The sequence below is a fragment of the Pyrus communis genome, chromosome 1, assembly GCF_041283825.1.
Source record: "Pyrus communis isolate YQ-2024b chromosome 1, ASM4128382v1, whole genome shotgun sequence".
Classification (NCBI taxonomy): domain Eukaryota; kingdom Viridiplantae; phylum Streptophyta; class Magnoliopsida; order Rosales; family Rosaceae; genus Pyrus; species Pyrus communis.
Window position 1 is genome coordinate 6,228,220 of NC_142565.1, and position 20,333 is coordinate 6,248,552.

At 39.0% G+C, this 20,333-nt stretch overlaps 4 protein-coding genes across 4 annotated transcripts; 2 read left to right on the plus strand and 2 right to left on the minus strand.

Annotated features, from left to right (window-relative positions):
* The first annotated feature begins 907 nt into the window (after positions 1 to 907).
* Positions 908 to 2,353, plus strand: LOC137721538 (expansin-A4). The gene is made up of 3 exons (XM_068460630.2): positions 908 to 1,153; positions 1,345 to 1,663; positions 1,767 to 2,353. Exons 1-3 carry the CDS (start codon positions 997 to 999, stop codon positions 2,074 to 2,076), a joined length of 786 nt encoding a protein of 261 aa, XP_068316731.1. The 5' UTR covers positions 908 to 996; the 3' UTR covers positions 2,077 to 2,353.
* Positions 2,354 to 4,390: 2,037 nt separating this feature from the next.
* On the minus strand, positions 4,391 to 9,315 carry LOC137721536 (protein INVOLVED IN DE NOVO 2). Its single transcript, XM_068460629.2, has 8 exons — positions 9,065 to 9,315; positions 7,180 to 8,122; positions 6,791 to 6,972; positions 6,363 to 6,452; positions 5,978 to 6,265; positions 5,444 to 5,653; positions 4,807 to 5,048; positions 4,391 to 4,703 (listed from the first exon to the last, which is right to left on the minus strand). Exons 2-7 carry the CDS (start codon positions 8,099 to 8,101, stop codon positions 4,809 to 4,811), a joined length of 1,932 nt encoding a protein of 643 aa, XP_068316730.2. The 5' UTR covers positions 8,102 to 8,122; positions 9,065 to 9,315; the 3' UTR covers positions 4,391 to 4,703; positions 4,807 to 4,808.
* A 1,581-nt stretch (positions 9,316 to 10,896) lies between these two features.
* Positions 10,897 to 16,731, plus strand: PAT2 (protein affected trafficking 2). The gene is made up of 11 exons (XM_068460021.2): positions 10,897 to 11,284; positions 11,404 to 11,480; positions 11,589 to 11,838; positions 12,200 to 12,823; positions 13,028 to 13,201; positions 13,439 to 13,565; positions 13,645 to 13,754; positions 13,908 to 14,108; positions 14,195 to 15,150; positions 15,694 to 15,963; positions 16,086 to 16,731. The coding sequence occupies exons 1-11, from the start codon at positions 11,069 to 11,071 to the stop codon at positions 16,453 to 16,455; spliced, it is 3,375 nt and encodes a 1,124-aa protein (XP_068316122.2). The 5' UTR covers positions 10,897 to 11,068; the 3' UTR covers positions 16,456 to 16,731.
* LOC137720900 (ternary complex factor MIP1 leucine-zipper protein (Protein of unknown function, DUF547)) lies at positions 16,574 to 19,840 on the minus strand. Its single transcript, XM_068460022.2, has 9 exons — positions 19,640 to 19,840; positions 19,413 to 19,529; positions 18,879 to 19,197; positions 18,014 to 18,428; positions 17,836 to 17,935; positions 17,683 to 17,742; positions 17,470 to 17,553; positions 17,270 to 17,377; positions 16,574 to 17,189 (listed from the first exon to the last, which is right to left on the minus strand). The coding sequence occupies exons 1-9, from the start codon at positions 19,706 to 19,708 to the stop codon at positions 16,881 to 16,883; spliced, it is 1,581 nt and encodes a 526-aa protein (XP_068316123.2). The 5' UTR covers positions 19,709 to 19,840; the 3' UTR covers positions 16,574 to 16,880.
* Between the last annotated feature and the right edge of the window lie 493 nt (positions 19,841 to 20,333).

Genomic DNA, 20,333 nt, shown 5'->3' on the forward strand with positions numbered 1-20,333 from the left:
TGTTGACCCTACATTTACTACCCTCACCTTTTCCACAAAACCCCGCATCTTTCTTTGAATAGAGAGATGAATGTAATTTGATTGATTGAATAGGACAATCCGATGATAAATTCAGGCTTGATTCTAAGAATATGGGGACTCTAGAGTCTAGATGAGCCTTTGAAGTGGGGCCTTAGAAAACAATGATGCTTAGGATTTTGTGTGTTGTTTGGGGAATGCAACAAAAACCAAGGGGTTTATTTGTTTAGAGTTCGGTGTCTAGCGGTTTGGGAAGTGAGATAAAAGAAGTAAACAAACTTGTTTTCAAGTCAATAAGAACATGTTTGAGTCACTTAAAATGACAGGCTCATCTGCTTAGCTCAATGTGCTATTGTATTTAGATAAAATCTTAAAATTCATAAACTTCTTATTTAAACAAATAAAAAGTTTGTAATATATTGTGTGTGTGTGCGCCCAGTGTATCAGAAAAAAAATTGGGGGCCTCTCTAGAGTAGGGGTCCTAGGCGGTCCGTCTATTCTAGCTATCCTCAAGGCCGGTCTCGAGTGTATTGAAGAATTAAACGAGAAAATTTATACATCGAGGTTCAATCGTCGGCTACTAGTCTTTCAAGCATCCTACTCTTTTTCGTTCAGAGCAATTGAAGAGAACCAAACCCCTATTCTCCTCAATGCACCAAGATCATAATTTTAGACGTACAATCCTCACCCTAAAACTTGTTGAAAGGAATGAACCAAAAGGGCATTTCCGTCAATTGAGAATAAAAAAGAGTTGAACGGAATTACCGCCAAAAAACACCTTCAACTACTCGTGGCGTGGGAGACCAAAGCCGCATTAATCAAGGTGATGATTTTGTCACTTTTTGACAATAGTTTCTCTTCAACTTTGTTCATAAATAGCACTCCACCCCTCTGCTTTCTCCACACACCCAAACCCTCCAACTCAAAAACCCCATCCTCTCTCTCTCTCTCTCTCTCTCTCTCTCTCTCTAGAAAGTAATGGCCGCCATGGCTCCTCTGCTCTGCATTGCTTCTCTCATGGCACTGGCGAGTACCATTGTAGTCGAGGCCAGAATTCCTGGTGTTTACACTGGCGGAGCGTGGCAGGGTGCTCATGCCACCTTCTATGGCGGCAGTGATGCCTCTGGAACTATGGGTAAGCTCATGAGATTTCATTAAACCCGGCCCCCTTGCATTTTTTAAGCAGAATATAACATAAAGTTCATTCCTTTTGGATTTAGACCCTCTAATTTCAAAAACCCACATCAAAATTTCCCAAAATCTCTCAAAATATTATAACAAAAACTAAAAGTTCATGCCTTTTGATTGTCTCTGTGTATAATACAGGAGGGGCCTGTGGCTACGGAAATCTGTACAGCCAGGGCTATGGAGTGAACACGGCGGCGCTGAGCACGGCACTCTTCAACAACGGTTTGAGCTGTGGAGCTTGCTTCGAAATCAAGTGCGCGAATCAGCCTCAGTGGTGCAAATCTGGCAGTCCCTCCATTTTTGTCACGGCCACAAACTTTTGCCCTCCAAACTTCGCCCAGCCCAGCGACAATGGCGGTTGGTGCAACCCTCCTCGCACCCACTTCGATCTCGCCATGCCCATGTTCCTCAAGATCGCCGAGTACCGCGCCGGCATTGTCCCTGTTTCTTACCGCCGGTGAGCACTCTCTCTCTTTCTCTCTGTTTTTGATTTATTATTTCGGTCGTTTCTAAATAGCCAAATGACTAAAATGCCCTTTTTGTGAATTTTTGTGGTTTAGGGTGCCATGCCGGAAGCAAGGTGGAATCAGGTTCACAATCAACGGCCACAAGTACTTCAACTTGGTTCTGATCCACAACGTCGCGGGCGCAGGGGATATAGTGAAGGTGTACGTTAAAGGGACGAACACTCCGTGGATGAGCCTGAGCCGGAACTGGGGTCAGAACTGGCAGTCAAACGCCATCCTGGTTGGACAGTCACTCTCCTTCAGGGTGACAGCCAGTGACCGCCGCACCTCCACTTCCTGGAACATCGTCCCTTCCAACTGGCAGTTCGGCCAAACTTTCACCGGCAAGAACTTCAGGGTCTAATTCTTCAATTTTCCCGCTTTTTAATATATCATTTTGCTTTTCTTTTTTTTTCCTTTTAATTTTTGGGTTTGGTAAAAGAGAGAAGAGAAAGAAAGTAAAAGCAATGTTCGATGGTGGGGTTAAAGTTAAAACTTTTTTTTTTTTACTGCTGGGTGGAGGAGTGAAAAAAGCTCAAAGCTTCAAAAGTGTTGTTGTAGGCAGCTGAGGTGGCTGGTAGCCCGCTGCTTTGGTTATCTGATCCTGAATATATTTATAATTATATACTTTAATTTTAGTATTTTTTCCGTTTTTGCTTTTGGGGATGGTTTGCAACTTTGCATTTGGGGTGTGATTTTACCGGCAATCATGGACCTTTGAAGGGACGTCTGCCACCAGCAGACGAATGAGAAATTAAACAATGACCTAGAAAGTTTAGGTTGGACAGTCCGATCACGTATCTTATTCGATCATCTAATAAAAGGTTATTGCATCGTTACTCACTTTTCATAAGATTAATATTGACAAATGTCTTTTCATAAGATTTATGTTGACAAACGTGTTGACGGATAACTTGTAATTGAGGTATAGTTAATAAATATATACAACATGACAATACTCGATAATGAGTCACGTTTTTCTCTCCTAAGTCACCTTTTTCTCTCCTTCACATACGACTAAACTGAAATCGTGACTACATCTTCTACATTGGATTCTTTGTTTCGAATTGGTTTCATTACAACTTCTCAAGTTTAAGAGAGCAACTTAAATGGATCGGTGTATCTCCATACATCTTCCCTTCGATCGGTGTATCTCCGTACATCTTCCCTTCGATCGGTGTATCTCCGTACATCTTCCCTACTCTCAGTCCGTTCAATGAGAGTTGCTGGTTGATTTTTTGGTCTTGCTGAAGTGTGAGATAAAAAAGACCCTTATTATTGATTTTTTCAATTATTTGATACTTATTAACCCTAGTCTTAGTATATTTATTACTGTTAGTGTCAGTATCAATATTGATCCAGTCCTCAATATCGACCTTCGTTTTAAGACAAAAAAAAGAGAATTCCCTCTTATCATCCACGAACAGTTTTAAGTCCTCCTCAAATCCGCCCAGTACGTTTTTAAGTCCTCGAATCCGCAGGGTTTAGGGTTTATGGTCATTACTCATCGTGTTCAACCAGTCCAGGTTCCAATCCAAAACTCAAAAATCAACCGACTATGAACATAGCATACAACCCTCAATTAAATGATTATAATTTCAATTTTCAATTAAAAAAATAGAAAAAACAAATCAAGTAAAAATTAAAGTTTTTGGGATAAATTGATTGGCAAATAAGAAAATGTGAGATGGAGATTAGTAGAAAAACGGGACAGAGAACCCGCCATCTGTGGATACCATCACTACGGTTGTCTGGCCGCCGTCCGACTCCCACCGAAACGGTGCGAATTGGACCTTCACTGTAAGCACCATTGGTCTACGCGAGAAAGCAAATCAAAATCGCTTCCTCTCAAAAACCCAACAAGTGCCATATATAATATATTCCCCAAAACCCTAAAATCACACAAAAAAATCCCTAAAAATCAGAAATTGAAAAGAAAGAAAGGGGGCTCATATCAAGTGTATAGAATTGGATGGCCTGTCATTGCGGGTCGGATCCAATCAGGGCGAAAGAATCAGTGGAACGCAAAGATACGAGCAGAGACGCCAAAGGCCTACGATTCGGGTGAAAAGCGGCGGCGATCTTTCTGCTTCTCTTTGCGCTCCGTGATACTTTGGTCCTAATTGGGGTTTCCGCTCAAGCCTCTCTCTTTCTAATCACAGCCCTAATTTTTAATTTTACAGAAGATGTGGGCGATGGAGATCTCTGAGGATTTGAGAAGACAGCACGATTATATAGCCCTAGGGTTCCATAGAAACAGCAGATATTGAGATTGGATACCAGAAACGGCGTCGTTCTGGGTCGTGAAATGTGCCGCTGTCCAGAAATCACGCGGTTTCTTGTATTTATTTAGGCTCAACGGACGGGCTGAGATCCTCTCCGGATCTGTCCGGATCCTTTAATCCTGGCCTTTCACTATCAATCTTGCGTCCACGAATTAATGCATTTTTTTCAATTCTTCCCATGTTTGCACGACGTCGTTTGCAGCACTCTCTCCGTTCACTTTGACAGAATTATTATTATTTTCCTTTTATTTTTTGGAGAAAACCTTGTTTTGTAAGGTGTATGCACTTCTCCGCAAGAAGAGTGTTAGATCAAGGTGTATACAGCCCGTTTCATGCAAGTTTTTTTCAACCCGAAGACTTAAAGAGTCAGATGGGAGTAGCATCACAGCAGGATTCAGGTAGCAAATGATAGACAAAGGAACTTAAAAGTTTGCAGGAGTATTGTACATTGTTAAATACAGATACACCCAAAGTCAGATACCGATAGTTCGCTCTCGGGAACAAACCTTTATAGAGGTGAAATGACCAAACGGTTTCCGTTCCCTGAGAGTTTGAATAAGAAGTTGGGTACTGTCCCGTCTGTCCACATATTGACTGGGATAGCTTACACTACGAATGCATCTAAAGGCAGAGTACTCCTTCAGGTTAGCCACTTATTCAGCAATTCTGTGTTGGGAGGATGATCCATTAAGCTGGTCAGATGGAACTGCAAAAACAGAAAGGCAAATACTCAAATCAATCATCATTCGAACTTACAGATAATTTATGTCAAATCATTAAATACGTAATTACAAACACCGAATACTGACCTTTAGTAATCCAGCTCCATCCGCCGCTTCTTTGTTTTCCACTGATTCAGAATAAATGCAGCTCCTTCTTTTAGTGAAGCCCTTCGCCCCTCTTTGTAGTTCCACAATTCCGACGTTATGTACCTGCCACTAGGGTTGTATTCATTGATCTCTGTTAAAGCTGATATTACAGCGTTGCACACTTCCTCACCCAGTTCTTTCTTCAAATCTTTCAATTTTTCATCTTCGACGGATATAACTTCCTGAACATAAAAACATAAACTAGTGAAAAGGAAGCAAAGGGCCAGCGAGCAAGTGCCAAGTGATTCACAAGGAAAAAGCACGGAGAGCCATTAGAGTATGATTAAAGCTTAAAAATTAGATGATTCAATAACAGCTTAAGACAAAAATTTATGCGGATATTTGATGAACATCAGCTACGTCACTGGGAAAGGATTTTGCCACCACAATCACAAATTTGACACAACTAGTTTTATATGCAACAAAGAGAAATAACTCGCAGGGATAACCAAACTAGTTCAATCTAAGAAATCTTTTTAATTTATGCCAACATATTGGATACTTTTTTTTTGTCAGATGCTTTCTTGTGCTAAGAGAAACAGCAGAAGACCCCAACACAATGAGTATTAGAGAGTACCTTATGCTTCCCGTCGACCGTAGTAACTTTGAAAGGATGCCATTCTGGGTCCTTTAGGTATTCTACCCACAAGGAGCACAGCTCCATTGCCTTCTCTTCTGCTTCTTCCTCATTATACTTTCTCTTCAGTGCTTCTTGGAACGGTTTACTGTCAAGCTCACCCATTCTCCTAACACCAATTTGTGCACTACTTGATATTTCCTTCAATCCCTGCAGAATTAAGAATATTAGTAGCTTATCATAAGCATAAGAAGCTAAGAACAGAACCTTAAGAATTATCTGGTGCACAAAGGGTCATTCCACATTACAGCCGAAGATCCACTCCAGTGAAAAGCATTTACATAAACAAACAAAAGCATGTCTGCCTTACAATTTCACAGTCAAATATCAACCAGTTTTTGCAAAATATTAAAGTAAGGACACATAATTAAATTCTGAATTCTTGTAAGATCATCTGAAATGTCAGACGTCTTTTTTAGTATAAAGAGAAGTAATGGAGCAACATTTATATCAAAATCAAACAGAAAAACTTACATTAATCAATTCCCTCCGGGCTTCCTGCAGCTCATCATTGCTTTTGCGCTCCTTTACGATCAAAGTTTGATTTAAAGCTTCTAAGTCTTCTAGTGATTCTTCCTTTTCTCTCAAGCCTTTGATCATGTTGTCCACCTTTTTCAGCACTTCAACATCACCGTCATCCCCCATGCGCCTTACAACATTTAAGTTCCCTCTTAGTTGCTCAATTTCCAATTCAAGAGTTTGCTTTGTATCCAGTTGCTGTTGCAGTTTAATTATTTTATTGTGGAGCTGTTCCTTTTGCCTCTGGATCAAAATGGTTGTCACATACATCAAAGATCTTCTCTGAAATCAATATATAATGTTCAGATCATTTTTAAGCACTTAAAAATAGCCAACAAACCTTCTGATCTTCAGCCAGTTTCAATAAATTTGCATTAGCCTTCAGTTGCTCCATAGAAGCCAAGTGAAGAGAACTATTTTTTATGGAATTCTACAAGAACAACAACATCACTGTTATCAAATGTTCGGAACCATCCTTCAAGGCTCCAACAACAATGACTACAAATTAAATGCAACTCATTCTGCAATCTAAAAGTAACCAAGACAAAAACATCACACAATATAAATAAATTAAACACAAATGCTTCAAGGCCCAAAATATTCATGATACAATTTGATGACACTTGAATATCATGCTAATTTTCAGTAACTTTCAACAAACTAGTTTCCATCCTTTCAATATTCATGATTTATATACGTTCACAAGAATTTAATCATGAAATCTAAGAGAGAATGTGCAACAATGGTGCAGATATTAAATTAGTAAACCTTTTCAATCTCCTCAGCAAGCTTCCTACTTTCATCTTCGTTGGCAACTGCACGCTTCTCCATTTCTTCTATGCGGGACTCTAGCTCTTTCTTTTGAGTTTCGAGTTGCAACTTAAGCTTTTCATGGTCGCCAAATATCCTCTGAAAGTGATCACGAGCGCTTGTTTGTATCTTTTTAATCTCTATCAAAACAAAAAAAATGCATGTCAGGAATTAATGTTGCTACAGCCTCATACCAGTATAAAATGATAATGAAATATAATAAACCCAAAATGGTGAAAACCAAGCCACTTTATCCAAATCATGCGGACACTGTACACTGTACAACTTCATTCTATATGATAAATAGCACTCTTCCATTTTTTTGAATAAATAAAGCAAAATCTTACCTTCATTATAAGTCTGAATGATCTTTTCTTTCTCTGTGATTACGCTCTTAATGGAGTTTGTAGTTTCACTACATTTCAGCTCCATCTCTTCCAAGTCTTTGTACTTGACCTCAATGATGTTGTTAAGATTAGTTACTAGTCTATCCTGCTTCCTGGCTTCTTCCTCCGTAATTTCAGAAATTGATTTAAGGTCTCCAATCTTGCGGAGGTGTTCTCCAACAATATTGGAAGCTTTATAGTCATCTGAACGAGCAACCCAAGCATAAAGTCCAGATTTTTGGTCACTGTTAGTCTCCCAGTCCTTTTTTCCATGATGGTCTACATCATAAGCCTTCTCAAATGACATGGCATTAACATAGCCAGGCCAATCTTTCCTAAACTCCACGATCGCACTTCCCGAGTGACCCCGAAAATTCCATAAAGGGTGCACCCTTAAGGGATTGAACCCTCTCCTTATTAGCTCATCTCTCAGTTTCGATCCACTTTCTCCGACATACCGCCCATCATTGGCCCGTCTGGTCGGAATATTAACCACTACCCCTGTCCAAGGCCACACTAACTTTTCATCCTGGTCACAATCAATTGGGGGTTTTTCCTCACCCACAGGTTTAGATGGGCCACCTTCAGCTGCCAGATCATTTTCCAAATATTTCACCACAGCCAAGTGTTTGGCCTTTTCTTCTGTGCTTCTCTTTTCTGAAGTACTCTTTCCCACCCCAGAAGCATGTTGGAGAAGGTCCTTGCGAACAAAACCCCGCTTTTTCTTATTCGGGCAGAAAGGGCAAGTATATGTCCCATCTGAGTTTCTCACACTGTGTTTTCCATTCTTCAGCTCTTCATAATATTCTTCTACATCCTCATCCAGTTCTGTTTCGCTCATATCGGTATCATCTTCAGAGCTATGATCCGCCACACTCCCCATTTGAACTTTGTTTAAAGAGCACTAAACCATGAAAACAAAATATTAAATATCAATGTCACTAGTCAAAATTGTGAGAATTCAATGGTTTTTAATGGTTCATTTTGTGGGAAGTAGAACATGTGCAACGGCAGGTTAAAGTCAAAAAGGTAGATATAAGTGTTTAGTTGCCGCCGCCGTTGAGTTTGAAGTGTCTAGTACGGATCAATACTGTTAATCTAATTTCTTTCGAACTTGACACTATTTGCACCACAAAACCCAACATAAACGTCCCCAAAAGAGTTCAGGAAAAGAAAAGCTTATGGGTAAATTTGTTACTCCCTTAAACACCGAAAAGGGATTCAAAATTAAAAGCAAGGTGAAGCCAGAAAAAGAAGGGACAAGCATAACCAAAGCTACACCAACATTCAGGATACATAAAGAAATCACACAAATCAAGGCTTAGGGTCACACAAGTTTAGTCCTTGTACAGCAGTGAAACCGCTTTATATAGAATTCGGGTTCGGTCTCTGAATCATTCCTTTAATTCTCTACTGCAAAATCACTCATAAGACAATTTCCAAAATAAAAATCTATCTTTGCCTTAAAAGAAACATCTTGCCATATGAAACCGCATTGTAACAAAATTCACACAACCCTGAAAAATCATCAAATTCCAAAAGAAAAATCGCCAAAAAAATAAATGCAAACCATACATAAATAGTGTCCTAATGTTATTCCTGCGATTAAACAAACACACACACACAAATTATACAAGCAGATGCCGCAGATCGGAGAAAACACAAAGCAAAACGGAAGCTGAAGCTGCAAAACTCGAACCCAAACAACTCAAAAGCCCAAAATTCACAATGCATGCTGTAAATTCAACATTTCAACCAAACAAGCACATGCATGTAACGGAAAAAGCAAACCCAACAGCGATCAGCTAAATTGTAGAGAGAGAGAGAGAGAGAGAGAGAGATTGACCTGCGGAATCGGAGCTCCTGAGCTCCAAAATTAGGGTTTGTGGGGGAAGAAGAATTGGGGGCAGGGCTCTGAGTGAGTCGAAGCAGTTCAGTGCTCAGCGGAGGCCACAAAAGCGAAAGAGGAAATTGGTAATTGGAGCACTGTGCTGTCCGCGACAAGTGACAAAATCGAGAGGGCGACAAATGTATGAAATTGGAGACGTCACAATCCTAACCTAACAAACCTTTATATATAGCATTTCTAAAAGGGATGCAAAACCTCTTTTACATTCCCATTTTCTTGTTCGATTAAAGTAAATAGTTTTGTTCTAAGTTGATTTACTCACTATTTGTATCTATATGACTATGATGTGTTTGATTGTAATTTGGATCAAATATGACTGTTGGATTGAAAAAAAGTTCAAATCATTCATTTTTCACAATGAAATAAAGAGAGCGAGTGTCATAATAAAAAAGATATATTATTTGTGTTGTGGGTTTGCCGTTTTCCAATTTTGTCAAGCATGTGCAAGTAAATCATGAGTGACTCATGCGTTTAGTATCTTCAACTGTGTTTCACATGCAACACTTTAATTAGTTTATAGATCCATGCACTTGTAAACGTAACGTCTGGTTGTAAATATTTGGATTTTTTTTTTTACATCGACTCATGAGATGTGACTTTTACGTTATCAAATTTCAGTGTTTTGAAACACGTACGTTGTGGGTGATTGTGTGCAAATATGTCATATACGTAAGTTATTGCATCTCTTATTGAAGATATATTAATAGATAGATAAGTATGATGCGTTTGTTCAACAAATAAAGTATTGTTTTTAAGGAATTGTCGAAAATGAGTTGATAACTGAATGAGTAAACTGTCGATTTACCCCCTAAACTTTCACCTAACTATTTCCGCCCTAAACTTTTCTATTGGAAAATTAAGGACTCAAACTAATTTTTTTAGCCGATTTGCCTCGTACCATTAGTTTTTCATATATTCCGCCCTAAACATCTGGTTATAAATATTTGTTCTATTTTTTTTTTTTTTACATCGACTCGTGAGATGTGACTTTTACATTCTCAAATTTTAGTGTTTTGAAACAGGTACGTTATGGGTGATTGCGTACAAATATGCCATATACATAAGTTATTGCATATCTTATTGAAGATATATTAATAAATAGATAAGAATGATGCGTTTGTTCAACAAATAAACTATTATTTTTAAGGAATTGTCGAAAATGAGTTGATAATCGAATATAACCTAACAAGTTTGGAAGAAAATATGCGTCAAATCAACAAATTTGGGAATAAATAAATTCTTAAGAAATACACAATAAATTTCAAAACCAGTGTGCCAAGGGCATCTAAACACCTCATTGCTATCTCTGGTTCTACTCTTGGGTGATGCTTTACGATCGAAATCCACCTTGCACTATATTTGAAAAAACTGTACATGATTTGTTAACACAACATGAATTCACATGAAAAATTCAATGTTCAAGTTGTGGTTAATCGGGTCGTGATAGTAGCAATGGATCTGATAGTCACTCGTCTAAATAACATGTCGTTTCATGTCAATCACCATATCACTTGTTTTAGTCGTTAAAGAATATAATTGCATTAGCATTTATTAAAATACTAGATGTATAATATAAAATATTTTTCATCGTTTGTATATATCATGTGCAACCAGCAAAACAACATTATGTTTATTTATTTTATTTTCTTTATGTATTTTATAAAACGAGAAATCAAATATAAAATGAGTGAGAAAATATAGCATGTATTTTTTGGTCGGGAGAGGAGAAAGTATAACATGTTAATTAGACACGGTAACACTTAATATTTACTGTTTTAGCGGGTCGGTTAGGCGCGCATCAACCCGCTAATAAAATTTAAACCGCCAGATCCGACCCGTTTGCCAGGTAGCCCTCGCATCCCCACGCCTGTCGATCTCGCAAACTCAGATACACACAGAGACGAGTGAGCTTCCAGGAGCACCAGAAAACCGTGGCGGAAGATGTTCAATCAGTTCGGAGCAACGGCGGAGACTCTAAGCAAGGCGTCGACACTGGTGTTCCGGATCGGCACCGACGCCCACCTCTACGACGATCCCGACGACGTCAGCATCGCTCCTCTCCTGGACAGCAGGTTCGACTCCGAGAAGTGCGAGGCTCTCAAGCGTTTACTCGCTCTCATCGCCCAGGGATTCGAAGTCTCCAGTTTCTTCCCTCAGGTACCTATCCAACTTCATCACTCTCGAATTCGAATCCGAAAAAAAAAAGATAAAAATTGAATGATCGTAGCCATCAATTTTGTAATTTGAAATTCGATTTGGTTGAATTGGAATCGCAGGTTGTGAAGAACGTAGCGTCGCAGTCATTGGAAGTGAAGAAGCTCGTTTACTTGTACTTGCTGCATTATGCTCAAAAGTAAGCTAAATTCAACCTTTTGATTTCGACTGTATCGTTTACACAAATTTTGAGCTTTATTTATTTGTTGCTTTTGTTTTAATTTTTTTCATGTTTACTTTAATTTAGGCGTCCGAATGAAGCGTTGCTGTCGATTAATTATTTCCAGAAGGATTTAGGGGATCCAAATCCGTTAGTGAGGGCGTGGGCGCTGAGAACCATGGCGGGGATTCGCCTACATGTTATTGCACCTTTGGTTCTTGTTGCCGCCGGAAAATGTGCTAGAGATCCGTCTGTATATGTTAGGAAATGCGCGGCCAATGCTCTTCCTAAGCTGCACGATTTGCGCCTTGAGGATAATACTGTGGGGATTGAAGAGGTTTGATTTCGATGTTGTATTTGTAGTTCTTATCATTAAGAAGATGTTGATGTTCATTTGATTCAATCATATGATCTGCTGTCTGTTCTTTTATATGAGCTATAAAAAGTCCATTTGTTGGTCCCGTTGATATTTCATCAGATATGGTTCTGAAATCATATGTATGAAAATTCATTTCATGTCTTGAAGTTTGCAATGCTCGTGTCCCAGTAATCACAGCCCTTGTATTTTGTACATTGTATTGTACTAGCTGCATTGTCATATTTGTATATATGTCTTATCTTATATCATTATAACAACCGAAACTGTAGCTATAGCGTGTAGTGTCATTAATATTCATATAATGGTCTTTCCTATGCAGATTATTGGAATATTGTTGAATGACTCTTCCCCTTGTGTCGTTGGAGCTGCTGCTGCTGCTTTCTCTTCTGTTTGTCCAAATAATTTGTCACTGATTGGGAGGAACTATAAAAGGTTATGCGAGGTTCTTCCTGATGTGGAAGAATGGGGTAAAATAGTTTTAATTGGGATCCTTTTGCGCTATGTAGTTGCAAGGCATGGGCTTGTAAAGGAATCCATTATGTTCTCTTTGCATGGAACAGAGAATTCTCGATCTGAAAAGGATTGCTCGGACACCAACTCTGCATTGGATGACAATGGTGACAGTAATGGTCTTTATGAGTCTGAATTAACAAATGCTGTATCCCGTTGTTATATTGAAGGACCAGCTGAATACTTATCGCGATTAAGTTTCATGAATAAGGATTCCTCTGAATTTAATTATGCTCATTTTACATCCGGAAAGAATAATGATGATGTGAAGATCCTGCTGCAATGTACATCGCCATTGTTGTGGAGTAATAATAGTGCAGTTGTACTAGCAGCTGCTGGTGTACATTGGATTATGGCGCCAACAGAGGATTTGAAAAGAATCATTAAGCCGCTCTTGTTCGTTCTAAGATCATCCAATGCCTCAAAATATGTGGTAGTTAACATTTCCTTACAGTTAATTAGTTTGTATGTAGCATTGAAGTACTTTTTTTTAAGTTTATTGATGCATGCACGTGACCGTGAATTCATATCTTTTTGAAATATTTCATAAACATTTCTTTTGTCCTCTTTGAACTTTCTTTTCTTAACTTACAGTTGGTAAGATGGTGAGGATTGTTTTATTGATTGACCATTGCAGGTTTTATGTAACATTCAAGTATTTGCCAAAGCAATTCCTTCACTCTTCTCTCGATACTTTGAAGACTTCTTTATATGCTCTTCGGATTCATATCAAATCAAAGCTTTGAAACTGGATATACTGGCTTACATCGCTACAGATTCATCAATTTCATTTATACTCAAAGAATTTCAGGTAATTGTTTTTCCTTTGAAATTAAATTTTGCCTTTCCTCTTACAACAGATACTCATGTCTGCTAGATTGTTCATAATTCCAAGTGCATGTTTGCTTGATTTATTAGTTACCTAGTAGGGTTTTAGACTTAGTTATGCATCAACAACTTCATTTGAGAATTTCAAACTTGTATGTGTGTCACAATTTATAAAATGAAAGGTGTGTATGCTTTGCATATTGTTTTTGTTTGTTGCTAGGATTATATTAGAGATCCGGACAGGAGATTTGCTGCTGATACTGTTGCTGGAATTGGCATATGTGCACAACGACTTCCAGAAATGGCAAATGCATGCTTGGAATTTCTATTGGCTTTGACCAGACAGCGTTTGTGACTATCTACCTGTTGTATTGATCTTCAGAAAGTTTTGCTTCTTGATTTCTGAATTATTATCTAATTTTGCAGAACTTATGACCGGTGAGTTTGGGTCAGTGGATACTGAAGCAGATATATTGATTCAAGCAATAATGTCTATTAAGTCAATCATTCAGCTAGACCCTCCCAGTCATGAAAAGGTATTTTCAATTTTCTGCTGAGTTGCTGTCATTAGATATGTAGTCAGGGATGTAGAGGTTATGTACTAGTGTCGTTTGTGATGCTTTGTTACCTTGTCTTTCTTCTCTCTGTTTTTTGGGGCATTTATTAAGTGACTTTTATGCCTTTTCAAGGTTATTATTCAATTGGTTCGAAGTTTAACGTCAATAAAGGTGCCTGCTGCGCGTGCTATGGTTGTTTGGATGGTGGGGGAATATAACTCTTTAGGTAATCTCATCCCAAGGATGTTAGCTACAGTGCTCAAGTATCTTGCAGGGTGCTTTGCTTCTGAAGAAGTGGAAACAAAGCTTCAGATTTGTAATACCGCTGTTAAGGTACTACTGCATGGTGGTCTTCTCTAAGTAAATGTGGTAAATGTGACTATGTTTGTTTCTAAATGTTGAGGTGATCTGTTCTGCAGGTTTTATTGGGGGCAAAAGGAAATGACTTGTTGACAATCAAAATGGCTTTAATCTACGTGTTGGAGCTGGCCAAATGCGACTTAAATTATGACGTTCGTGACCGAGCTCATTTCTTAAAGAAACTTCTGTCAACTTATTTAGATTCTCAATGTTTGGAGGAGGAAACCAACCGTCCGGGCCAACATAAAGATAGTTCACGTCTCCTGGCAGAAAACTTGTTTGGGAAACAAAATAAATCAGTGTCGCATGAGCCCATTGATCACCGGTTTTACCTTCCTGGATCTTTATCGCAGATAGTACTTCATGCTGCTCCAGGGTATGAGCCTCTCCCAAAGCCCTGTAGTTTGCGCTGTGATGACCCCGAAATGGATGAAAATGGTGATCCATATGTTACAGACGATGAGGACTCAGCGTCTGAATCTTTGGATGAGGAAATTGCTTCTAGTTATAGTTCGCAACATTCTAATGTGGATTCAAGTGGGACTGATGGCAGTGAAGAGGCTGGTTCTGCAAGTGAAGACGATGACAATTCTCATCAGTTGATTCAGTTTTCAGATGAAAGGAAAAATGGAGCTTCTCAGTCTGCTTCTGATTTTGGGGAATTGTTGTCAAATAGAGCTTTAGAATCATGGTTAGATGACCAACCTGGTTTTTCAAAACCAAATACTTCAGAACACAGTCAAGTCCGTACATCTTCAGCAAGAATCTCCATCGGTGATATTGGAGGTCAAGTTAGACCTAAAAGCTATCCACTCTTGGACCCTGTGAACGGAAATGGCTTAAAGGCTGACTATTCATTTTCATCTGAGATTTCAAGTATCTCTCCTCTGTTTATATGTATAGAAGTTTCCTTCAAGAACTGCTCAAAGGAGACCATGTCTGATATAACTTTGGTGGATGAGGAATCTGGAAAAGGCAAGGATTCTGTAGAGCAATCGTCGTTTTCAGATGAAAGGTAACTTAACTGTACATGTCTGGTAATTTAACTCACATTCCAAAATATAAATACTTGATATATCATGCCTGAGATACATAAATTGGCTATCTTTTGGTTAGGGACTCGACCATTTTTGGTTATAGAACTGGATAATTATTACTTTGTTAAAACCCATGTGTTATACTTTAGGTTGAGGTTAGTAGGCCAAATAAGTTGTTTTTATGGTGGATTTGTCAAATAAATTTGCGCGCAAAAGCATTTCTGGAGATTTCTTTAAGGTCTACTATCATTATATCTTACTATTCTTAATGTTTGGTTTTTGCATATTAAGTTATTATTGATATCCTAAGTGAGATCTAATGGAGTAGTTCGGTTAGGCTTTAGTGGATTTTTACAGTTTCCAGACTGGTCCGTGCTTATGCCTGGGGGTTCCACTATTCATAATCGAGCAGGATGATTTGATAAAATGCATTTGTTTTTTTTTTCTTGGATCATGTATTAAGAATGTTTATTTCTCTTGTAAGGGCTTAATCTTTTGTTACGATTATCTTGATACTGCAGCTCCACGATACCTCAAAGTAATGAGCCAAATCTAGTTTCTGTAGAAGAGATCACTTCTCTGGATCCTGGTCAGACAATGACAAGAAGCATCCAGGTCCGCTTCCATCACCACCTCTTGCCTCTAAAACTGGCCATATATTGTAACGGCAAGAGGCATCCTATTAAGTTGCGCCCTGACATTGGATACTTTGTAAAAGCTCTTCCTATGGATGTTGAAGCCTTTACAAATAAGGAGTCTCAACTGCGTGGAATGTTTGAATGCGTAAGAAGGTAAACTAACTTTTTTTTCCTATTGTCGTATAGGCAAATGTCTCACTTATTGATAATAGTTTCCGAAAAACCCCTTCTCATTCGGTCTTTGTTATTCTATAATGTTGTGTTTTCTTCAACAGGTGCACCTTCACTGACCACATCAAGGAGTTGGACAAGGACAAGGGTGATAATTCATTGGTAGAAGACAAATTTCTCGTAATCTGCCGAAGTCTTGCATTGAAGATGCTCAGCAATGCAAATCTTCATCTTGTATCCGTTGATTTGCCAGTTGCAGCAAAGCTTGATGATGCAACAGGTTTGTGCTTACGGTTCAGCAGCAAGATTTTAAGCACCTCTGCCCCCTGCTTGATAACCATTACTGTCAAAGGTAGATGCTCCGAACCATTGGAAATGTCAGTTAAAGTAAACTGTGAAGAAACTGTGTTTGGGTTGAATCTTCTGAACAGGATCGTAAATTTCTTTGTTGAGCCCTCCCATGCCCACGTGTAGTTCGGCAGGACATTGGAAACAAGTAATTGAGTTTTGGAGAGAACATAGAAAACCCGCCGTGTACTGCTAACTCTTCTGGCTGTCCGGATGTTTAATGTATTTTCTGTACAGCGGGCAATAGCTCGGTATTATACTCATTCACAGAATTGTCTCGAGTTCATTTTCTTTCGCTCGGAAAGTGTTTGTTCTTGATTTTCAGTCTGTACTTTTTGTAATTTATGGGACATGAAATTTTATGTAATTTAAATCCATATGAAGTACGCATTTCCAGTGGAATGATTGAAGAGAGTGTACAATAAGTTATCAGCTAATCACAATTAATTTCTTTGCACAGTGATTAATCTTTCGCCGGAGCTAGTTACATTTCGATTAACCGATGACGTTAAAGCTACGCTATGCCTTTCTGCAACTCTTGTTATTTTGGCTCACAACGGCAACAGGTACCGGAACTCGGAATCATAAGGTTGGACTTCCACCATTCTGATTATCGGAGACTTTGTTTCTCCATTCAAGCACTCCATTATCAATCGTTTCAGTGAACCAGACCGCGGTAGTTGGCTGTAAATCCATTCCAGCAATGATTCCATACCGTCTGCAAAATCGAGCATGTTCCATTGAAGAAGCTTGGGCACCACAATCTTCTTCTTGCTTGTGACTCCCACCGAAGCTTCCAAGTACTCCAGTTTTGCTCTCTCCAACTCATTGACTATGTCATTGGAGGTATAAACCCTTAACTGCATGCACAGCAGAGCTTAATTTCATCAAATTTACGGAGAAAAATGTTGCGAGTAGGGGAGAGCTAGGCACTACTTACTGCTGGTGAGGACCAACTGCCGCGGCAAAGAGCAAATGTGACATTAGGTTCAGGGTATCCGAGACCATACGCATTTCTTAGTAGCATTTCCTTCTCATAGGCAGGCCCCTACCGAGTGAGGTGCAAATTGGTCAGGAAAAAAACATATGAAAAAAAAGAGGGTGCAGTTGGAGCTCAAGTATTGATTCTGTTTCACGTACATGTTTCGATTCAGATGGATGGCGGAGAATGAAATGCTCGATAGCCAGAGCATTCAGCACTATGCCTCCGACATTTAGAGCAGCCTAGGCGAAAACGGGATCATTTAGTCTCAGTATTATATGAAAGCTGTAAATCTAACCTCATTTTTTAGCTGTCTGCACTCCCAACTGAATGTTGTACGATTTTTTCTGAGAATGCCAGAATTGGTGTACCTTGTTCATAAGTGCCAGCAGTTTCTCCGGTGTGGACGGCAGCCCATGTTCCAGAAATGCCTGAAATTTGACAAGAAATAGAAGCTCCGATTACATATCATTCTCGGATTTTTCGGTTTTTTACTAAACATTGCTTAAGATCTCTTACAGTACATGCATGATGCAGGCATTGTAGATGTTGATCCAGAACGCCAACTTTTGCTTGTAGGTCAAGAAAGTCAAGTCCGCATCACACAGCTGATGCATCAAATTCCTGAATTCACAAAAAAAGAGGTTATCAAAACAATACTTTCCAGTTTTGACAATGCTTGTAGGCCAAGCAAGTAATTACCTCAACTTTTCGATTGCATTCAAACACTCAGACAATCGGCTGACATCGAATGAGCTCCTCGTGATCTGGATGAAGTTTTTGTACGGGCCAATGTCCCTGACAGCACCGTCTAAGTCCGGCAATATGCAGTAAGGGTCTGCATTGGATGAGGTGTTGTCGTTGAAGAAAATTGTGGATGATTTGCAGTTGAATGAGGTCTTCGGAATGAGCCCCTTCGAGTTCATGCAGGAAAGTGCAAGCTTTGGGACAACAGATGATCCCTCTTTGTCGAGTGATGCTTGTTTCAGTTCAAGAAATATGGATACAAGGCACTTGAGAAGTTCTTCTGAGAGTTCATTTGGTTTCAGATCATTTTCTCCATGGCCCTGGTTTCCGCTTCTTCCCCTTTGTCTCCTTGATAATTCAGCAGTTTCACCTGTTCAAACACACATAAAGAAGAATTATTTATTTGTAACGAACGGGCACGTTGAGAAACAGTCATTTCTACGTAGTAATCTTAAATTTCGATCCCGTTTATTGACATGGGTTGATTGTTTTAGTCTTTTAGGGTGTAGAATCGCGATGATTTGATCAACATTTTAATCAACCCTATCAATAAATGAGATTAAATCAGAGTTGAGTAAATATGATAATAAGTAAGATTTCCATGATACTTCCGTCCTTTAATAAAGAACAGACGTCCTGCATACATCTTGACGGGATTGGCATCTACTGAAATTAGACTATTGGAACAATCCAACTCCAGTCAGATTCATTGAAGAGTATACAATCTCACATCGGAAATCTTACAAAATAAAATACATCGTGCGTTACGTGGTTCAATTACTAATAGCATTGAGACCTTTAGTAATAACAAGCATTTTACCATCAGCATATGTGAAATTCCATCTTGGGATATCTGCTGCAGAACCTACAGAAGCTCTTCTATCCTTCAACCTTCTTTCTTTTCTCAAATTTCTCAAAGCTTCGTAGTTCTGTGATCTGCATCTCTCTTCATTCACCACTGACTGGTTTCCCACCCTGCATAACAAGTGATTCTGTTGCCCTAATTGCTTCCTCTGCACTTCCCATTCTCTTGTTTGTTCCCTCTCTTGGTACAACCTCAGTTTCAGCTCTTCGACTTTTCTTTCGAGTTGAGCTATCTCTTCCTCCACCATTGCCAGCTCCAAAAACAGCTCCTGAAACTGCCATACAAAAATGTGTCGATATCATTGTAGCAAACAAAACTTACCGATATTATTTCTCAACAACATCGAGGTTGTGTCCCTTCTCTATAAATGCTTATATCGTCATACTGCAAATCTAGACCGCATTTTCATGAAAGAATCAATGTGACCAAACCGGTATAGATTCACATTCTGTCAACAGAAAGTCTCTCGTTATACTAACACAACGATACCTGAGGTGGAAACAAGGATAAAAGACATGGATGTGACTGAACAGGTCCATGAAGTGCACAATGCAGAAACCTGCCAAGTGTTTGTTCTCCATCCAACTCTGCCTGCAATTTCTTAACCTGTATAAATACAGGAATTTGACTCTGTGTCAAGCTTATGTGAAATTTTTTTAACATGTGACACAAAATTCTTCGCCGGAAATAAGCGAAAAACTTATAACAATCATCACCTCTTCCTCAAGATCGAGTCTTTTCTGCTTCTCCTCGCTTCGCTGCATTAGAAAGTCTTCGAATTTCATTATTTGGAGAGGCAAAGATCACCACCAGCTAACAGTTTGGAAGCAAGAATCTGAGGGCTGCAGCAATAATGGAAGTTGTTGAGGCAGGGAGAGGTGCCTAAACAAAGGGAGAGTGAGGTGACTTCGTGGGTGCCATTAAGGGTAGGTATTAGACAAGAGGAGGAGGATGAGATTTGAGAAGATTGGGAGGGAAGGAAGGAGTAGAGGGAAAAATTGGGAGATTGAAATGCATGAGAGAATGGAGAATGTGCGGTGAAAGAATATTTCGGATAACTAAGTATCAAACTCATCACAAATATATACTGTAATCATCATTAATTTACGCGAGTTAAAAAAGAGACTTATTCTATTCAAATTTCAAATGAAGATAAATATCACTAAATAGAAGGCTAGTTGGTGCGTTGGAAGAATCTTTGAAGGACGTAAATACGTGATTGTATACAGTTGGAATTGTTATCATTATTGTTGGTGTTAGTGAAGTGCATGGCAATCCCATGATCTCTTTTTTCTACGAGTTGAATTTCTATTTAATTTCAACGGCAGGAGGAGGACGGTTGGGACGTGATGTCCATGAACAGAAAAATAAGACACCAAATTTGAAAAAGTAAACAGAAAAAAAAAGAAA